Genomic DNA, 21,695 nt, shown 5'->3' with positions numbered 1-21,695 from the left:
TCATTACGGATATAAAAACAAAGGGATCCAAAAACCATATTTTCGCATCCGCCTTTTATAAATATCAGAATCAGTCATCGTTGTCGAAGGACACCGATCTTCTTCTAACGTTCAAGCAATCAACTCTCTAATATCTGTTTTAATAGTGGTTAAATTAACATTTTATAGGGTAATTAATTTTAAAAGTAACAAGGACGTTAATTCATTAATGAATAAGGGTGTAGGGTAACCAAAGGCGGACTAAAGTTGCTGTGAATTAACATACTCTGATCGAATTTCAGCAGAAGCTTGCAGTTTAGGATGTAGGGCTACCAAAGACGAATTGCAGAAGTTTAGTTTCTCAGCTGCTTTGCGCAGAGACAAAATGTTGTGTTTAAATCAAATTAATGAAAGATGTGATATATTAGAATGGAGTTAAACCATCAGCGTCTTTTGTACAAGTGTTCAATAAATCGACCTTCGTTCCTTGAAATAAAATAGTTTTCAAATAAAATAAATGGGTTTTTTGTGTTAACCGCATTTCATGTTCGTGTTTTGTAGTGAATATATTGTTTGATACGTATTGTAAAATGCCACGAATTAATCCAACACCTGATAAATACCAAAAATACCTTCTAGGTTCATTCATCACCTTTGATGAGTAACCATATCAGTTGGCAAAACATTAGCGGTGTGTCCAAGTCGTATGTACTTAATAAACTAATATTTTTAGAATTTTGGACAGCCTTCATTACGAATATAAAAACAAAGGGGTCCAAAAATCATATTTTCGCAACGCCGTCATCGTTATTGAAGGACACCGTAATTATTTACAATCAACTCGTAATTAATTTGAAAGCAGTAAGAATATTAATTTATTAATGAACCACAGTCCTCAACATTAAGCCTACCGACTTGCGAGTGGAATTTTAGAAATTATCCCAGAAGACATCCGGTCTTACCCAGCCTGGTTACTGGCGTGACTGGGATCATTTTCCTTGTCGGATTTTACATTCTTGCCTAGAACCTTCACAAATTTTAAACAATCACAAACATACCTTTACGACCGTGCCCCAGCAGGATTCGAACTTGCAGCTATCGGAACAGTAGGAGGACCGTCCCATCGCCTTTACCACTGCGCCACCAAGCCGGCATATTTATTACTATTATTCTGTTGTACTTGGCAAGCAAGGCGAGTTCGGGATTAATACACCAGAATGTAATTCTTAAATTTAAAATAAAACTAAACTATGTTTCCTAAGCTAAAGTTCGTGTGGTTTGGTTCGATGCGATCTTCTCATTTGAGGCATGTTGTCCGGCTATTGTTTCCACGTTTCTGTGATTTAGCAGCCTTATTTCATGTTTTATGGAGAAACCTTGAATCACTTCGTATATCCATTTGATTCCGTTTATTTGATCGAGGTCATCGTGCAGTTCTTCGTTGATCTCGTAGATAAGCATTGGCAATTAGTCGTAGAACTTGGTTTTAGCTGCGTTGGATTACAAGTTGGTTTGATGTTTTAGTGGAAATTGGCCTTGTGATTGATTGATAAACTAATACTTTTGATTTTAGGTCAAGTTGAGACTATTTTCCGACTAGCCCGTATAAGTAAAACAAATATGTTTGTTGTGTTAAACCCCTGACATTTCATGTTCATGTTTTGTGATGAATATATTGTTGAATACAAATTATAAAGTACCACGAATTAATTTCAACACCTGATAAATATCAAAAATACCTTCTAGGTTTATTCTGAATGACTTTGAATCTAATCTGCTTTGCTTTTTGTCTAACACGATGTTTCCAAATTGAATTATCATCGAGATGTATGCCGAGGTATCTAGCTGATTCATCAGTCTAGTGATATAATCAGATATTTATCATTTCACCGCAACGCACAATTAATGAGGACAGTTTTGGAGCTATTAAGCTCTAATTTCCGATCTCTAGTCCATTTGTAGGTTTTGTTGACTCCTACTTATACTTTTTCTACAGCTTTAGGCAGATACTGTGTCGTCGGCAAATGTTTCAAGTACTTGCAATAATCTTGAGGCATGTCGAAATATTCTTTTTTTGTTGTTAGGATATCAGCAGTGTATAGAAGATGGGAAGGAGTGGTCCCCAGACACTACCGTGGGAAGCTCCAGACGAAATAGATTTAAGTGTTGAGAATGAATGATTCCAGTGGTCAATAGTAATTTCGTTCATTTTATAGATTAATCTCAAATGCCATATCCGTTCAAAAGCTTGCGAGACGTCGAGGAATATTGCAAGCCAGTAATTTTTTCTTCGAATGCTTTTTAAGAACTTCTGTTACTCTGTGCATTTGGTCGATTGTCGAGCGGTGATTTTAAAATCTAAACTGGATATCTTGTATTTCTATAAATGGTTTATTACATTTTAACAGCAGTTTCTCACATAATTTCGATATCGCAGGTAACAGCGAAATATATCTAGCTCGTCTGGCTGGTTTGTTTGTTTTTTTAAGTTTAATTATTCCAGCAACCTTAAAACATTCCGGAACATACTTCCGTTTCGAACAGGCATTGAATATGTATGTAAACATGATGGTTGCTTTTCGTGGTAGCTCTTTCAATATCTCAGGTAAAATATCATCAATTCCAGGAACTTTTTTAGGATTGAGTTGCAAATTAGTGTGGAAACCTCCACTGAAGAAATCAAATTTACATTGTGCTGATAAACAGGATTTGTATCTATTCTAAATTATATATCACTAGCGACCCGCCCCGGCTTCGCACGGGTGCAATGCTGATACTAAATTAAATACACTACAGAAAAAATATGAACGTTGTATATAAAAACATAGCGGCCTGCTCCGACTTTGCACGGGCATAAAATATATATGCCTATGTCACTCAATGAAAACATTATTAAAATCGATCCAGTATTTTTGGTTCATTCATTACTGCCCTTGGCCTGCACGCATTAAATTTGGAGTGAAACAATTCCTCTTCCCCTATACTTACTATGAAGATTTCCTGCTATCTTTGGAATATCTAAATTCATACAATTTTTATTACATTACACATTTTTAAACGCAAATTTTAAATTTGTAATATCTCCGAAAATATTTGTTTAATTTACATGCTATAAGGAACCATATTGATCTATATTAATTGCACACTGTATTTAAGGTACTTAATTCGATAAGGATTAATGCCGTATTGCTTAAAATAGCTTCGTAAATAAGCCATTTTCTCACGTAAAAAGTAAACTTTAAAAATGGTTAATGTGGGTTATCCCTAAAAGATAAACATATATCACCGCGGACTTTTTTGTAGACCTTTTTATGGTGTACAATACTGTAGTACATTAATTTGATCTAACTCGTAGGGTTAGGCAGCGTTTTTGCTAATTGCTAAATAAGCCTAAAAAAATAGGTTAATTTACGACATCACGTTAGAAACCTCTAAAATTAGCAATGTTGCCTTAGTATATTATGCATGTATTATACATACAAACCTTCCTCTTGAATCACTCTATCTATTGAAAAAAACCGCATCAAAATCCGTTGCGTAGTTTTAAAGATTTAAGCGCACATAGGGATATAGGGAAAAAAAGGCGACTTTGTTTTATACTATGTAGTGATTCGGTTGGAATACGTTAGCTAAATGTTCTGCGAGTGATTAAATAATCCATTTAAGATATTACAACCGTTAATTATAGCAATAGAACTTCACCGAAATGACACTTAGTTCTAAATCAAAATCACTAATACTTGAAGGGCAGTTGCTGACACAGTTCCTGTCATACTATATGATATTTTAATTGAAAAGAGTTTAATATTATTTAACAAGTAGCGTCTTGTTTTCCCCAAGATATTTATTTATATACCTAGTATTTCGGCTGCACCATTAATAATCGAATAACACCATCTTTTCGTTAGTTGATTTTTGTCATCGGGTCTATTGACACTTACATTCGAGCGCAGCAACTAAATGTAAATTAAAGCGTGACTCATCCGGTTCGGCAACAATTAAATCATTTTATATAAGACCGCATCCAGCGAATGAAAATGTAACGACCGAAAAATGTGGGTTAATGCATTAGAATGTCCAAACGTGGCTGTTTTAAGATCGGGTCTGACACGTTTTGACACAACTACTATTTTGCATTGTTTACATTGAGTACCAACTCAAGATAAGCGATAAGGGCACTAGAAAAGATGTTTTGAGCCTCGTAATAATAAAAATGTATATTTGTGCATTGTGTGTGTTATTCTTCATGATAACAGGTCAATTGAAACTTGACCGGCCTGACACATAGATGGCGCTAGTAGAATTAAATCCATATGTTTTTTAGTTAGTCCTAACCCTCAAAAGATGCGTTTATAATTGTGACAGCTGTCGGATCATTAGCATGTGAATTATAGCTTTTTGAGTGAAGCAACTTTTGTTATTGTGAAAAAAATGGATAAAATGGAATTTTGCGTGTTGATAAAATATTACTTTTTGAAGGGAAAAAATACAGTTGAAGCAAAAACTTGGCTTGATGCCGAGTTTTCCGACGCCGCCCCAGGAAAGACGGTGAACGCAATGGATACCCAAAAGAGGTTGTTGAGTTGTATGAGGGGAGCCAGAATTGACAGAAAAGTTACATCAAATATTGTATATTTTAATATCGAAGTAATAGCATCTATATATACTATTATTGCATATTATTGCGTACTCAAAATATTTGAAAAATTGTCTGCTTGTTGAAAATCAGTGTTGGTGTCCATTCATTATATATTCTGATCATATATATGTGCTTACATATTTTCTCTCTTGATAATCACTAAGCACCATGACAGTCATATTTAACATGCCCTATCAAATAGTGTTAGATAACTAGCTACGTTTTACATTCTCTGTCATTATGTGAGCTATCTTAGTAACACTATATTGATAATTTTGTTGATGTTGTCTAGTGAGATTTGTTCAAATAAATATTACTTTAGTACTTTTACTATCAATATTTATAAATTAAAATTCTTCTCTGAGCTCGCTATATTTATTTCATTTCAATAAGCGCCAAGTTCCTTATAATATAACAAATCATATTGATCTTAGATGACTTGGTCAAATAGACACGCAGACAAATATGTATATCAATAAATATCGGTAAAAAGTAATTACCAGTGACAGAGAGTTTATACTATCCCAAAACCCCATTAAAACGAGTGTTTACGATATTTGATATTTACGATATAAGTATAAGGAACTATATGTGCCCCGTTATTTTGGAGAATTTTACAAGTACAAAACTCTATATATATCATAGTCTCTAGGGTCTAACACGTTCTTTTTGTATAAATATTTTGTTTTTTTTTCTGAATTTCATCAAATTTTCACAATCGCATATAAAACCTTAATAGGTCAGTAAAACCAACCGTAGAATTAGCAAATAATAAACATAATCAGTTGCAGATTATCGGAATGTGTATACGCAGAACTAGCCAATCATATATTTTGCAATACATCTTGTTGTTTTCCATACAATAACACGTCAATTGAAAAGTCTCCGGCCTACCATAGTAAAACACATTTTTTGGCAAAATTAGTTTTTTTATCCAGTATAATTCTCTTCAAGGGTGATACACCTAGTATAGCGACCGTCCAACTTTTCGATACCATTTTTGTTATACGATTTGTCCTTTGTTTCAATATAGGCCTCAGTTTCGGCGATCACCCTTCGTTCGACGAAAATTTCTTCTCAGCAAGCACTATTTTGAGATCTGAGAATAGGAAATAGTCGCTGGGGGCCAGGTCTGGAGAATACGATGGATGAACAAGCAATTCGAAGCCCAATTCATGGATTTTTGCTGTCGTTTTCACTGACTTATGACACGGTGCATTATCTTGGTGAAGCAGTACTTTCTTTTTCTTCAAATGCGGCCGTTTTTCGCCGATTTCGTCTTTCAAACGGTCCAATAACGCTATGTAATAGTCGCTGTTGATGGCCCTTCCTTTTTGAAGGTAGTCAATGAAAATTATTCCATGCGCATCCCAGAATACAGACGCCATAACCTTGTCAGCCGACTGTTGCGTTTTCCCACGCTTTGGAGCGGGTTCATCGTGTGCAGTCCACTTGGATGACTGTCGATTGGACTTGTGAAATTATAGAGCCATGTTTCATCCAATGTCACATATCGATGCAAAAACTCGGGTTTATTACGCTTGATTTTCTACAAACACTGCTTCGAATCATCGACTCGTCGTTGTTTTTGGTTAAAAGTGAGCTCGCGCTTCACCCACTTTACACAGAGATTCCTCATACCCAAATATACGTGAATGATATGATGTACACGTTTAGTTGATATTTTTAGAGTGTCTGCTATTTCATTCAATCTCAATTTACGGTCACTTAAAATCATTTTGTGTATTTTTAAAATGTTTTCGTCGGTAAAAACCTCTTTTGGGCGTCCACTGCAGTCCCTGTCTTCGGTGATCATTTCACCACGTCTAAACTTAGTATACCAATAAGTATCAATATATGCCAAAATTTAATGATAACAAGAACATAGACGAAAATGATTCTTGATGTGTTGGAAGTAGTTAATTCATTAATGAGGTCTGTCATTAAGAATAGTAGCCAACATTGTAGTAACTGGTAATAATTAGGCTTTTTTTTAAACATTATATTTTTAGCAATAATTTAATTTATATTTTTAAGAAGAATGAGAGAATCAGAGAAGAAATTAGACAGGATTTTGCTAAGAAGTAAGAACTGTAATAAAAGTGGGGTGTGGTACTATAAAATAATTAAATTTGCTAGCAAAAGTAGACCTTTATCAAAGAAACAGGATATAAAACTATCAACGACACCATAATGATCAATTGACAAACAAGGATAAGGGAACGCAATTTTATATAAGTATAAGTCTCTATAGAGTACATATAGGTAAATAAATTATGGTTTTCTAAAAATAATGATGTATTCTTTGAACCCAAACAGTTATATTAATTTAGATTTGTCTTGCTGGTAATTAATGTTTTTCTTTGCGTTAAAAATCTAAATTTGATTATTTTTTAATTTCTAGTGAGTTCCTTATTGATTTTTTGAAGTCGGTTCAATTTTTTTGTTGCAAGTATTTTATTTTTCTCTTTTTAGTGTCAGATATGTTACATAGTTCTTTTATTGAATATTACAATGGGTAGGAAAATAGGAATAAAGAAACAATGACTGAAAATAAGGGCCGCTTTAGGCTCCGGGGTCCGCTACCTAGCCTAGGTGATTTTATAAATGTTCTAACTAAACTAGAACAACAAAAAGTTGTCCCCGCCAGGAATCGAAGGAGCGCCATCTGTTTAGGACCTAAACGCTTCAAACACCATATAGAAGCAGTTGTCTACAATATTTCTACGAGCTCTTAAATGCTATAGTTAGTGCTTAAAAAGCAAACTGAATGGTTTTTGCACTGAATGACTTTCAATTTTCCGTCACATCAGCTGAACAACAATATTATACTCATATATCTGATTATTTTAGATAAAAAACTTTGTTCGTGTATTTGAAACTTTAGTGCTTCACAAGCCCTGACTTGGTTCCAAAGGGAACCTCGGAAGCGCACTCTTTCGAATAAGAAAAGAAATCTGAAAATCGATCCAGAATTGTCGGAGAAATCGGCGAACATACATTAAAAGAATATATACAGCTCAACATAGAACCTCCACCTTTTTCGAATTCGGTTAAAGGGCACGATCAGCATTCGAATGTAACTTTTGAGAAAGTAAAAGTGAGCTTTATCATTGCACACCCTGTAGATAAACCGGGCACACTACGCTCATTGTATTCTTATTTATATTTTCAATTATAAATAATAAAAACAATAACTTGTAACCCTAACTTTATGGCTAGCCTTTCAGTCTCAGATAAAGAAATATTTGTGCTGATACGTCGTTACGTTTCCATCGAATTGCAGAGGTGGATTTTCGAAACAATTTCTTCGTGATAGCCCGACGGTTCGCGATAACTGTTCGATATTCTAAGGTAGAGCTTATCGTTGTTAGTCGAGTTTAATTGGTTGGATGCTATTTATAATAACATATTATTCATGATTAATATGAGTCGTAAAACATCACCTTTTGGTAGATTGAGGTATGTCAATGAGTAGTTCTTGCATTGTTAGGTGTGTGCTTAAGCTGAAAATAGCAGAATAAATGTTTTAGTTGATTAGGCGTAACACGGTTAAAAATGTGATTAATATGAAGCAAACAAAAGAAGCTGAAAAATCGATTTAATATCATTTATGTACATATATACATATAGCCTATCGCGATGTCTAAATTTGTTTTAAAACCGTACAATATTTCTCTTCTCACTTTATTCTAGTTACGAAGTCAGAAACAAATTGAGTATGTAATCAGATACTTCGAACATAATATATTTTGGCATGTTACAGCTGCATTTAATATATAATATGCACACTGTGATTAAAATATACTAAAAAGAAAAAGAAAAACAATATAATCTTGGATTCATCGAAATGAAACTGTCCTCATACGCAGCAGGTGACGAATTAAGATTACCTTGATGTTAGCTCTATCAGAGATAACATTTAAGCAATTATAAAAACAGGGAGTAGTCTTTTCCAAGTGTTCACAGAAAACTTAGAGATAGCCAGCTCTTTCAGGGATGTGGAACATTCCTTCATGCATTCTTGGAAGACATAGATTTTAAGTGGTGCGAAGATAACCCACGAAGCCACAATTTCTAAAAGTTTATAATAATATCAAAGAATTGTTATTTCAATTTATGTATTAAGATAATAAAAATAACGTATAGAAAATAAAAGTTAGTTAGAATAACATTTGATGAGGTTTTGCTGGTTATAATATTTATTGATAATTCATGCAGGTATGTTATTCTTCATTTTGAAAACAGAACTGGCTATTAGGGCAGAGTTAGTGTTTTCTTGCAAGAAAAAGGAATCATAATTTGTTTGTGCTCTGTTTTAAATGTACTCCTAATGAACTAATAGAACTAACCATCAGTTTTTGTCATTGAGAAACAGAGATTTAACTTTATAGGAAATTTTGGGGGAATGTTTCGCTACGTCTAATGTCTAGATGTCACTACTTTTAACTTATTACTTGCTTTAATCCCTATGCTAAGAGCAGCACCGGCATTTAATTGGCTCATTTCATCTCTATGGTTCGTTTGTTGATTATTTATTCTGAACGACATTTTCAGTATGGCTGGCGTAAGGAATAGTGCTTTTGGAGATCACATTATTAGTTCATTAGTATAAATAAGTTGGTAGTACAATAAGTGAAATGAATTCTCAATCTAGGAACTGTTGCGTATCCGGGTGCACAGATAGTAAAGAAATCAGTTCAGAGAGGATCGTTCAGAATCGTTCGAAGAAGTATTTGGCTGTCGATAATGGTTGGATAAAAATGGTTGATAATGTTAAAAAGCTAGTAGAGTTAGTTGCGAAATTGCCGAAAAACAGCCGCATTTGAAGAAAAAGAAAGTGCTGTTTAACCAAGACAATGCACAATGTCACAAGTCAGTGAAAACGATGACAAAAATGCATGAATTGGGCTTCGAATTGCTTCCTCATCAACTGTATTCTCCAGATCTGGCTCCCAGCGACTATTTTCTGTTCTCAGATCTCAAAAGAATGCTCCCTTGGAAGAAATTTTCGCCGAATGAAGAGGTGATCGCCGAAACTGAGGCCTATTTTGAAGCAAAGGACAAATCGTACTACAAAAATGACATCGAAAAGTTGGAGGGTCGCTATAATCAGTTTATCACCCTTGAAAGGAATTATGTTGAATAAAAAGAACTAATTTTGCCAAAAAAATTGTTTTCTATTGTAGGCCGGGGACTTTTAAATTGACTTGCTGATATCTCTTGAAACAATTGTGGACTTATGGTGTCCAATTCTAGGGTTATGCCAGCCAAAGTAATAGAAATATTCCAAAACAAGGTATTTCGAGATATTCTTGATGATCCATGGTACATTCTTAATGTCAATCTGCATAAGGACCTTAAGGTAGAAACTGTCGATAAAGTTTATCAATGACTATACCAAAGACATGAATAGAGACTTCATCAGCACATTAATGTTGAGTTTCTTGGACTACTAGAAAATGATGATGATGATCAAAGAGAATAAAATTATTTGATCTAGTTCAGTGAATTTGTAAGTGCACATTAAAAACAGTTACATATATGTAAAGTTCAAAGTGTCTATAGAGTGTCTCAAAGTGTACAGTATGCATTTTCTAAACCGCAACAAATTAAGACAAAAACAAATAGCTCATTAGTGCTAATTTCGCTATAATAAATAATAATGCAAAAATATTAAGAAATACTGTATTATATGATGATGATTATAACTCGGAACTTGGAACTTACTAAATAGCAATATTATTTCATTAACTGGTGCATTTACTTTCATAACACACATGGTAGTATTAATTACTTTCGCTATGTAAATGCATAATTCGGTTGGTAGTTAAATAAATATTTGTAGACATTTATATCAATCGGCTTAGTTTAATTCATTTCAAAGAACGGTTTCAACGAACGCGTTACATCAACATACTAACGAAGATCCACGTTATAACCTTGAGATATTACGCTGACGTATATTAAAGTCTTTAGGGATATATTTCTTTTCACTTGTAAGCATATTCGAGTCAAAAGAAAATATAACTCGGGACAATATGAGAATATTTTAAAACAGAACCTGAATGAAAAGGCTGTGTGTTAGGAAATATCGTAAATAAACTATACCACACATTCACAATGAATATACGTTAAACTGAAATGATTTAGTACTAAATAAGGGTCAAATTTTTGTCTGGTAACACTGAATAAAAAAAATTGAACCGACTTCAAAAAATAAATAAGGGACTCACTAAAATGTAAAAAAATAATCATATTTAGACTTTTAACACAAAAAACGTTTTAAAATAAAATATGTAGGTAATAATCGTTGTAATCACTACATAGTATAAAACAAAGTCACCTTTTCTGTCCCTATATCCCTATGTGCGCTTAAATCTTTAAAACTACGCAACGGATTTTGATGCGGTTTTTTTCAATAGATAGAGTGATTCAAGAGGAAGGTTTATATGTATAATACATGCATAATATACTAAGGCAACATTGCTAATTTTAGAGGTTTCTAACGTGATGTCGTAAATTAACCTATTTATAGGCTTATTTAGCAATTAGCAAAAACGCTGCCTAACCCTACGAGTTAGATCAAATTAATGTACTACAGTATTGTACACCATAAAAAGGTCTACAAAAAAGTCCGCGATGGTATATGTTTGTCTTTTAGGGATAACCCACATTAACCATTTTTATTGTTTACTTTTTACATGAGAAAATGGCTTATTTACGAAGCTATTTTAAGCAATACGGCATTAATCCTTATCGAATTAAGTACCTTAAATACAGTGTGCAATTAATATAGATCAATATGGTTCCTTACAGCATGTAAATTAAACAAATATTTTCGGAGATATTACAAATTTAAAATTTGCGTTCAAAAATGTGTAATGTAATAAAAATTGTATGAATTTAGATATATAAGCAGAGCAGGAAAAGCAGATAATAAGCAAAAGATAGCAGGAAATCTTCATAATAAGTATAGGGGAAGAGGAATTGTTTTACTCCAAATTTAATGCGTGCAGGCCAAGGGCAGTAATGAATGAACCAAAAATACTGGATCGATTTTAATCATGTTTTCATTGAGTGACATAGGCATATATATTTTATGCCCGTGCAAAGTCGGAGCGGGCCGCTATGTTTTTATATACAACGTTCATATTTTTTCTGTAGTGTATTTAATTTAGTATCAGCATTGCACCCGTGCGAAGCCGGGGCGGGTCGCTAGTAATGAAATAAAAATCAGTTTGAAGTCGGTACCGTACCCAAACAGTTATATTAAATTAGATTTGTCCGTTATTTATTTTTTAAAGTCGGTTCAATTTTATTTGTAAAAATATTTCATTTTCCTCTTTTTAGTGTTAGGTATTTACTCAATAAATTGGCACTGGGACCCGCTACCTGGTCTAGGTAATTTAACAAATGTTTCAACCAAACTAGAATGCAGGAAGTTGCTACTCTGTTGTTAATCGAACCCGCGACCTCCGCGTGTGAGCTTAACGTTCTAATTATTACATCATAGAAACAGTTGCCTACCATGTTTCTACGACCTCTCATATGATATGGTTAGTGCTTAAAAAGCAAACTGAATGATTTTTACACAGAATTACTTCCAATTCAGAAATAAATATTATACACAAATATCTTGTAGCGATCTTGAGGCATGTCGAATTTTACATAGTGGAATAACGGTCTACAAAATACCCAGAAATATAATCCCAGATGTTGAACACGGGCGGGGTGCCAGCAGCGCCAACTAGAACCCGATAACGAACATCTGGCAACCCCGAGACGTTTATCTGGGATGTTATTGAAGGGGATTTCCATTGATTCAGTACCCGACCATCGTTTGGTTTAGACGTGCCACCATCGACTGCCCAAGCCTCGTCTCCAGGTAACACCCTTGCCAGCCTTTTTTTATCATTTGTATTTTTACATTTTTATATTACTTCAGTAAATAACGGCCATTCACCAAGCCACATCATTTACCCCAAAATCTAATTATTTTAGATGAAAAATATGTGAAAATATTGTACGTGCCTTTGACATTTGAGGTTTTCCATCGATTTAAAGACCCCCCCCCCCTTCCAGATGCTGACTCGGTTCCAATGGGACCACCTAGGAAGGGCAGTCTTTCGAGTAAAAGTAGAAGTCGGTCCATAATTGACGGAGAAATTGGCGAACATATATTAAAAAAAATATATAGCCGAACATAGAACCTCCTCCTTTTTTGAAGTCGTTTAATTAGGCATTGGATTCACGGTCAGGATATAAAGCAGTGAAATGAAATTAGATGGAAATAGGATATACGATTTATAGGCAGGCACGACTATTGGCAATAGAAAAATACGTCCATATGTTTAGTTAAAGTTTGGATTGAATATTGTTGAAAGTAATCATTACATATACAGTGATACACACGTATTGATACTGAGGTGTGTAAAAGCGAGTTTTATTTGTTTATATTTATTTCTCTAACACACTGTCAGAGATATGTACCATTCAAGAAAATCATAAATTGTTCCCAATGTCTATGCTACTTAGAATTCCATCTTCTTTCCCTGATAGTAAAGAATATAATCATTTAAAGACTGGGGCTTTTTTAAAGTTGACCGATCTCTTAGCCTGGCATCTAGTCTCTTTTCTTGAAGTTCTGAATCAACTTCATCAATGTCTTCCTTTGAACTGTTTCTGCTTTCACTTCTTGAAATGGTAGTTTAATATGTTCATTACAACATCCAGGTTTCTCTTCAAATTGTACATCTCTAGATAAAATAACGCTTTGATCCTTTTCAATCCAAATTCTAAACCGTTCATCACCATCATATCCTATGCTATGAGGCGCCCTTTTACGGCTTTTTTTTATCCATTTTTCTTCTTTTCTGACTAGGGATATGGGCATATTATGTTGAACCAATGATCTTCAGATGTTTGGGGCGTTTAAGTGATTTTTAAAAAAGGTTTGAGCGATAATGTAGGAACTAGGCGGGAATGCTGCTTCTTTTTAATTGTATGGTTTATCACCGTTGCAAATACTTATTAACAGAAATAATTATCACGAATGGCAACACTGTTGATTTTTTTTCGGGGGTTGTATTTTCCAGATGGGATCATCTACATTTGCTGATTACACTGCGATATTTGTTATTGAAGACGATGGGTAAGAAGTAACCACAAAGTTGTAATATGCAAGTATTATGTAGTATAATATATATAAATGGACACAAATATGAAGAATAAAAGTCAACAAGAATACGTCATTGCATAATGAATGCATCTATATCCAAATAATTTCTATATCAACAGAAACAACGCAAAGTATATTGGGCGATCCAAGCAAAGCTTTGTTGGAACGAACATATAAAAAAAAAGATACAGAATTAAAAAACAAAAAAATGTGTTGGCTATTTGGAAGAGAATCTATATTATCCCTATAAGTAGCTGCTGTACTGTGCATGGGGATTTCTGCCAGAAGTAATATCGACATAATACGAGGGTCGTTATTTATATTCCGGGAATAGGAAAAAAAAAAACAAATAGTTAAGCTGCCAATATATTTTTATTGTTTTTCAAAGTACTCGGCACGATGATCGATACACTTAAACCAATTTTCAAAGAATGTATTCCATTCCCATGAAAATCGTTGACCACGCAGTTTATTCTTCACGGATGGGAACAAAAAGAAGTCACTGGGTATCAAATCAGGGCTGTACGGCGGATGACCCATCAATTCGATGTTTTGAGTGCTCAAATAGTCTCTTGTTTGAGCCGATGTGTGAGAGCTCGCATCGTCATGTTGAAGACCAATCCGGTGTTTTCTGTTTGTTTTCCTTATTTCACCGAAGACTTTTGGCAAACAAATCGTTGTGAACCAATCAGAATTTATTGTTCTACGATCCTCTAGAGGCACTGTTGCAATATGATCAGTGTTCCCGAAGAAACAGGCCACCATTTTCTTTGAACTGCTTCGTGCGCGAACAGCTTTTGTTGGATTTGGTTCATCTTGGGACACCCATACAGTCGACTGCTGCTTACTTTCGGGCTCATACGAATATATCCATAATTCGTCACCTGTCACGATTTTATAAACGTCTTTCAAAGCACCGCGATTGAATTTCTTAAGCATTTCTTTGTACCAATCGGCACGAGGCTTTTTTGAGCGATTGTCAAATTGTGTGGGATCCACAGCGAATATAACTTTCTCACAGTTAAGTGCTCATGTAAAATCGCATATATGCTGGTGATATATACAATAGGTGACATGACGATCTTGCTTAATCATTTCGCACACAGCATCGATGTTTTCTGACACAACAGTCGATTTCGGACGACCTTCACGAAACTCGTCAGACAGCGAACTACGACCATGATTGAACCCACTAAACCAGCGATACACGGTGGTTTTTGATGGAGCTTTATCGCCAAAAGTCAAATTAAGTTGATTGATACACTCTTGTTGTGATAATCCACGTCGAAAATTGTAAAAAATCATCGTACGAAAATGTTCACGAATCAGTTTCATTTTTTGCCGAGACGAAACTTTCAACTAAATATAAAATAAACAAATAGCGTCCGTGCGACAAAATGTTCTGAGTACGTATATCGTCAAAAATGTCAAACTTTACGATGAAATCGTCAGATTGCCAATTCCCGAAATATAAATTGTGACCCTCGTACAAGAAGTCATAGGGGAAACTGAGAGATTTGCAACAAAACATGAGGATTGTATACTAAATTGTGTACACATTGAAAAGTGCTTATTAACTAGTAAGTGGATGTAAGTTATTTTTATATGAGAATTTAGATTTGGGTCGGTGTAGAGAAGTTGTAAGTTAGGTGGCTACGACTATGTACGGTAATCACTACATAGTATAAAACAAAGTCGCCTTTTCTGTCCCTATATCCCTATGTGCGCTTAAATCTTTAAAACTACGCAACGGATTTTGATGCGGTTTTTTTCAATAGATAGAGTGATTCAAGAGGAAGGTTTATATGTATAATACATGCATAATATACTAAGGCAACATTGCTAATTTTAGAGGTTTCTAACGTGATGTCCTAAATTAACCTATTTTTTTAGGCTTATTTAGCAATTAGCAAAAACGCTACCTAACCCTACGAGTTAGATCAAATTAATGTACTACAGTATTGTACACCATAAAAAGGTCTACAAAAAAGTCCCCGATGGTATATGCTTATCTTTTAGGGATAACCCACATTAACCATTTTTATTGTTTACTTTTTACGTGAGAAAATGGCTTATTTACGAAGCTATTTTAAGCAATACGGCATTAATCCTTATCGAATTAAGTACCTTAAATACAGTGTGCAATTAATATAGATCAATATGGTTCCTTACAGCATGTAAATTAAACAAATATTTTCGGAGATATTACAAATTTAAAATTTGCGTTTAAAAATGTGTAATGTAATAAAAATTGTATGAATTTAGATATTCCAAAGGTAACAGGAAATCTTCATAGTAAGTATAGGGGAAGAGGAATTGTTTTACTCCAAATTTAATGCGTGCAGGCCAAGGGCAGTAATGAATGAACCAAAAATACTGGATCGATTTTAATCATGTTTTCATTGAGTGACATAGGCATATATATTTTATGCCCGTGCAAAGTCGGAGCGGGCCGCTATGTTTTTATATACAACGTTCATATTTTTTCTGTAGTGTATTTAATTTAGTATCAGCATTGCACCCGTGCGAAGCCGGGGCGGGTCGCTAGTATATGAATAATTAAGAAAAATTCGAATACATATAAAAGCAGCAGCCATTGCATAATTAAACACTATTCGCATCCTCTCGAACGGAATACTCATATCTGTACACACCATAAGGCTGAAGAAAAAATACAAGTAGTAGTCAACAAGAAGTACAAATAGACTAGACACTGAAACATACAGCTCAATAGCTCCGTCCATGTTAATTTTGTATTGTAGCGAAATGACAAAAGCCTAATTATATCACTTGATGGAAGCCCGATTCCTCAAGCAGAATCAGCTAAATACTTCGAAACCCACCTCCATGGTAGGTTAAATTGGAAACATCATATTAGACAAAAGGCAGAGCACCAGATTAGACTCAAAGTCAAGCAACTGTATAGGTTAGTCGGAACTCTTAACTTGACCTACTACTAAGTCTTACTATTAAGTTTAGCTTAAGTAGTAGTTTAGATAAATTAATTTGTAAATGAAGATTGTATTAAGGGTATTTAATGTAAGATGTAAATAATTTTTTTGACAAATTGTACGGTATTATACAATAAACATAATATTATCTTGTAATTTTTAGAATTTTTATCGTATTCCTGTCGGTTTCAGTGAAACAAAAACGCCGAATCGGAACATTAATTACATCCAAAGACGCGTCGAAAAGTTTAGATTATGACCGAGAACAAATAAACATAATTGGAAATACCGATCCCGCTTAAAAATAGGCACGGCATTCGGAAAAAAACAGACCGGTGTGGCGGATTTCAGAACCCACAAACCTACTTGTTACACGTTCAAAGGAAACCCGATTTTTTTTTCACTCCGATGGAATATAGGCCAAGATATAACCCGGACACTATAGTATTTTAGTTCACGAGAAAAAGCCTCTCGATGCCAAAAATCCCGACTACGTCCTTCTCTCTCGCCCGGATCGAGCTCCTCTATAACAAATATCGCACAATTTTTATACAAATCGGCAAACGTTCGGCCAAATAACTTCGGCGGCAATGCCAAATGGCACCCGAATCGGATTTTACGATCGATTTTTCAGCTTCGTTTTTTATTTCTTAGTCGAATGGGGAATCAAAACACCATGCCACTCACCTGAAATCACAAGTTTCGAGGACGAGATCGTCGTTGTATCTTTCACAGAGATCGAGAGAGAACGAATGGGGAACACACACAGAAAGCACAAACAAAAATCGCCGAAACTTCACATACTAGCCGGGAGGAAATATATCCGGAGAGGTCGTACCGCTGAGCTAATCGGACCGAGTCGTCCTGATCGAGGGTGAGTGCGTGTGTGTGCTAGTTATTTCGGCAGATCTGGAACGAGTCATGACGCGTGACGTCACGGCGCCCATGGTGGGGGGACTTGAGTTTCGCACTAGCTTAAAATAAGTCAAGACGGCGGCGCTGGGAAATGCGATGTGTATGTGTATATGTGTGTGTGTGTGTGTGTGTGTGGAAGTTGGATCGCGTTTACAGTCGACGTATCCAGATCGGCCCGAGGTCGCTGCACTTAATCGCACTTGAAGCACGGTCCGATTTGAATCAACGACGCGCAGGTAGTTTCCGGTTTCTGCGAATAAATCCTCATTAATACGACGAAGATGAGGCCAAGTTCAGGCTAGGAACGATCGATGTTAATATCGAATCAAAAGTACCGATGCACGATCTATAGTCATAGAGTAATAGAGTCAATCACTACATAGTATAAAACAAAGTCCCCTTTTCTGTCCCTATATCCCTATGTGCGCTTAAATCTTTAAAACTACGCAACGGATTTTGATGCGGTTTTTTTCAATAGATAGAGTGATTCAAGAGGAAGGTTTATATGTATAATACATGCATAATATACTAAGGCAACATTGCTAATTTTAAAGGTTTCTAACGTGATGTCGTAAATTAACCTATTTTTTTAGGCTTATTTAGCAATTAGCAAAAACGCTGCCTAACCCTACGAGTTAGATCAAATTAATGTACTACAGTATTGTACACCATAAAAAGGTCTACAAAAAAGTCCGCGATGGTATATGTTTATCTTTTAGGGATAACCCACATTAACCATTTTTATTGTTTACTTTTTACGTGAGAAAATGGCTTATTTACGAAGCTATTTTAAGCAATACGGCATTAATCCTTATCGAATTAAGTACCTTAAATACAGTGTGCAATTAATATAGATCAATATGGTTCCTTACAGCATGTAAATTAAACAAATATTTTCGGAGATATTACAAATTTAAAATTTGCGTTTAAAAATGTGTAATGTAATAAAAATTGTATGAATTTAGATATTCCAAAGATAGCAGGAAATCTTCATAGTAAGTATAGGAGAAGAGGAATTGTTTTACTCCAAATTTAATGCGTGCAGGCCAAGGGCAGTAAAGAATGAACCAAAAATACTGGATCGATTTTAATCATGTTTTCATTGAGTGACATGGGCATATATATTTTATGCCCGTGCAAAGTCGGAGCGGGCCGCTATGTTTTTATATACAACGTTCATATTTTTTCTGTAGTGTAGTTAATTTAGTATCAGCATTGCACCCGTGCGAAGCCAGGCGGGTCGCTAGTAATAAATAGAATAATAAATAAGAGTCAACTCAATAGGGATCTCTGGCGAAACGTTTGGCTTTGTCCACAAAATATTGAGTATTTAGAAGGGTATCTTAAATGGGCGCATGAGATACAGTTTGAATGTTTTAGTTTATTGATTTGCCACCAGATGGCTCGAGATATAAATTTGGTAGCAAAGCTGAAATTTGACACTTTCTGCTTTCAGAAGCCTATTCTAAAAAATAAGAAGGCGTAGTGTACGTTTATTTATATTTGGTGGAAACAATCAAAAATTTACTGGATATTTTGGACTTTTTTGGCAACTCTCTGCTTCCTATAGAAACAATTTGATTTATATACAAAGAATTTCGGTTTAATTTTTTTGACAATGCTTTTGTTGAAAGCGTCTCTTTCATTGCTGACAAAGCAAACTTAAAAACTGATGAACTTACGTGTTAAATATTATTATTTTGTTAACTGTGTTTTTATGGTTTTTTCTCCAGTTAAAATGATTTGTTTAAATCTTAAGACATCTCAAGTGTTGCATCCGAGGAGGTAGTATCATTTCAAATAGAATATCCAGCTTTCCTAGGCATCCTGCTCTATGTCAGAAATGGGTTTTACCAATAAATAATTAAAAACTGATGGGAATCTCTGCTGAGGTCTTAAATTAGAGCAAAAGGGTTTGCAATGTACATTTTACATAGGATAACTACACACCAAAATGTAGGAGAACATTGCTTAACAGGGATATGGTTTCCAGTTGTTATTTACATTGTAAATCTTTTATAATGTTAATTATATGTAACTGATTTGTAAAATATAACAAGCCTCCATTTTAGCTGTGGCATAAAAGAAAGAAAACATTGATCCAAATATGTTAGGAAATGTGAGTTGAACAGTGAAGTTATAAAAGCCCGGCAGTATGATAGATGTAATTTGACAAAGCCAGAGACTTTTTTTACTTTGTTGGTAAATGATATCTTGACTGGTCTATTGAATTCCCAGATTATGCACAAAACTTAACAAGCAGTCTGTCCAATATCCTAAATCACCAAATGCTTGTATTTTTCAAAACTGTTTTGAGCATTCTAAACGAGACATAATTAGAAAGATAATAAATAGGTGTTGTTAGTTTTGGTGGATGAGAAACGTGAACAGAATAGCAAAATGTAAAAATGAAACATTTTTTATTGTAATATCTAAATATAACATTGCGTGTATAGATGATGTACAATTATATACTTATAATAATTATTTGGCAAAGAAAATATTTAAAAAAACATTTCAAAATCAATAGTCTTCAACATCTATATTGTACTGTACTCTATATTTGGCAGAGTTATATTTAAGATAACATAAAATGTTCCATATTCTATAGTTTATTAAATTTTATACATTTAAAAGTTTAAATTTTGTGTTAAATCTGTTATATTACGTTTTAATATATTAGTACAATATATTGTCACTAAACATAGAAAATTCTAAGAATGTTTGATATATTTGATATAATTGTGATGTAAATTTTACATATATTTAAATAAAATGTATTTTTAAGCTTATATTGCGTTTTTATTAATAACATATTTTGAATTTCTCGCTATTAAAATTGCCAGTCGCGCCATCTGGTGGCAAATTAATGTTAAACTTGTTCACAAGTTATATATGGGAGATACTCTTCTAATTCCTCTGTGTTTTGGGGTCGGCTAAAATACCAAAACTCTTCGATACGTAAAGAAAATTGATACTTGAAGAGAATGATTTGCTGAGAACACATACTTTCCAACCCCATACTGCTGACAGATGTGATACTTTACCTAATACCAATAAAGTTATAAACCTAATAGCTTCAAAGAAAATTGACAACAAAATTCAGAAAAATCGTAATGTATGGTCAAGTAATAAGTCAAGTCATAATAATGCATTTATTAAGTAAACCTTAAGTTTGTGGATTCTGGCTCGATGAATGGAGGTAGTATGAAAACAATACAGTGATGGTTATCACTTTATCATTAATGATAGACCCGGCATCCTTTTGGACTTTTTAGGGTCGGTGTTACATGTACAAAACATGTATATATAATTTAATAATAAGATTTATATTTTTTTTTTTATTTATAATTATATACATTGTTACTAGTCGTTGCCGACTAACCTACAATTTGTCCTTATAATAGCTTAAATCTAGGTATATATCTAATAGGACTCATCAGTCCTACATAGTCTCTAACATAATAATAATTGTTTTAACACTTTGAGTTTTTTCTAATGCACCTCACTGCACTACACTACAACACACTACACAAGTTCAAATGGTTTGGTCCTTTTGAGTCTGCGTCCGGTTTTGGTGTTGTCCAAGAGTTGTAATACTTCGAAATTAACATGAGAGTGAAGTCTCTCCTCATGTCTCTTTGCAATTCTTTTAATTTCTTGATTGACAGTCGGTATCTGAAGATCTCGATGTAAATAAATGGTCCGGTAATATCTGGGTGCACCTACGATGCTTCTTAGGACTTTGTTCTGGAAAACTTGTATTAGATTTATGTTGCTTTTTGCGGAACATCCCCATAATTGTATTCCGTATGTCCATATAGGTTTTAATATTTGTTTATATAGAAGTAATTTATTATGTATAGTTAATTGAGATTTTCTTCCAATTAGCCAATACATTTTTCTATATTTTAACTCAAGTTCTTTTCTTTTCTTTTTGACATGTTCCTTCCACCGTAGTTTTGCATCAAGTGTCATTCCGAGATACTTAGCATTATTGCTGTATGGTATGACAGTGTGGTTTATGGTC

The 21,695-nt window shown here is 34.2% G+C and overlaps 2 protein-coding genes across 5 annotated transcripts in view; one reads left to right on the top strand and one right to left on the bottom strand.

Annotated features, from left to right (window-relative positions):
• Nucleotides 1-17,578, bottom strand: part of LOC143203022 (zinc finger CCHC domain-containing protein 24) — a 31,688-nt gene extending 14,110 nt beyond the window's left edge. The window contains exon 1 of the mRNA XM_076415116.1: nucleotides 17,438-17,578. The gene's annotated coding sequence lies outside the window, so the exon portion shown is untranslated. The remainder of the gene's footprint in view (nucleotides 1-17,437) is intronic.
• A 34-nt stretch (nucleotides 17,579-17,612) lies between these two features.
• The window catches only part of LOC143202934 (cyclin-dependent kinase-like 2), an 89,799-nt gene continuing 85,716 nt past the window's right edge, over nucleotides 17,613-21,695 (top strand). For all 4 annotated transcript variants that reach the window (XM_076414977.1, XM_076414940.1, XM_076414983.1 and 1 more), the window contains exon 1: nucleotides 17,613-17,901. In XM_076414977.1, coding sequence (XP_076271092.1) covers nucleotides 17,757-17,901 — 145 coding nt within the window. In that variant the 5' untranslated portion in view covers nucleotides 17,613-17,756. The remainder of the gene's footprint in view (nucleotides 17,902-21,695) is intronic.

The sequence above is a fragment of the Rhynchophorus ferrugineus genome, unplaced genomic scaffold (genome assembly GCF_030347505.1).
Source record: "Rhynchophorus ferrugineus isolate W39M unplaced genomic scaffold, kcgeb_rfMv2 rfM1, whole genome shotgun sequence".
NCBI lineage: Eukaryota > Metazoa > Arthropoda > Insecta > Coleoptera > Curculionidae > Rhynchophorus > Rhynchophorus ferrugineus.
This window is presented reverse-complemented; position numbering and strand designations above follow the sequence as displayed.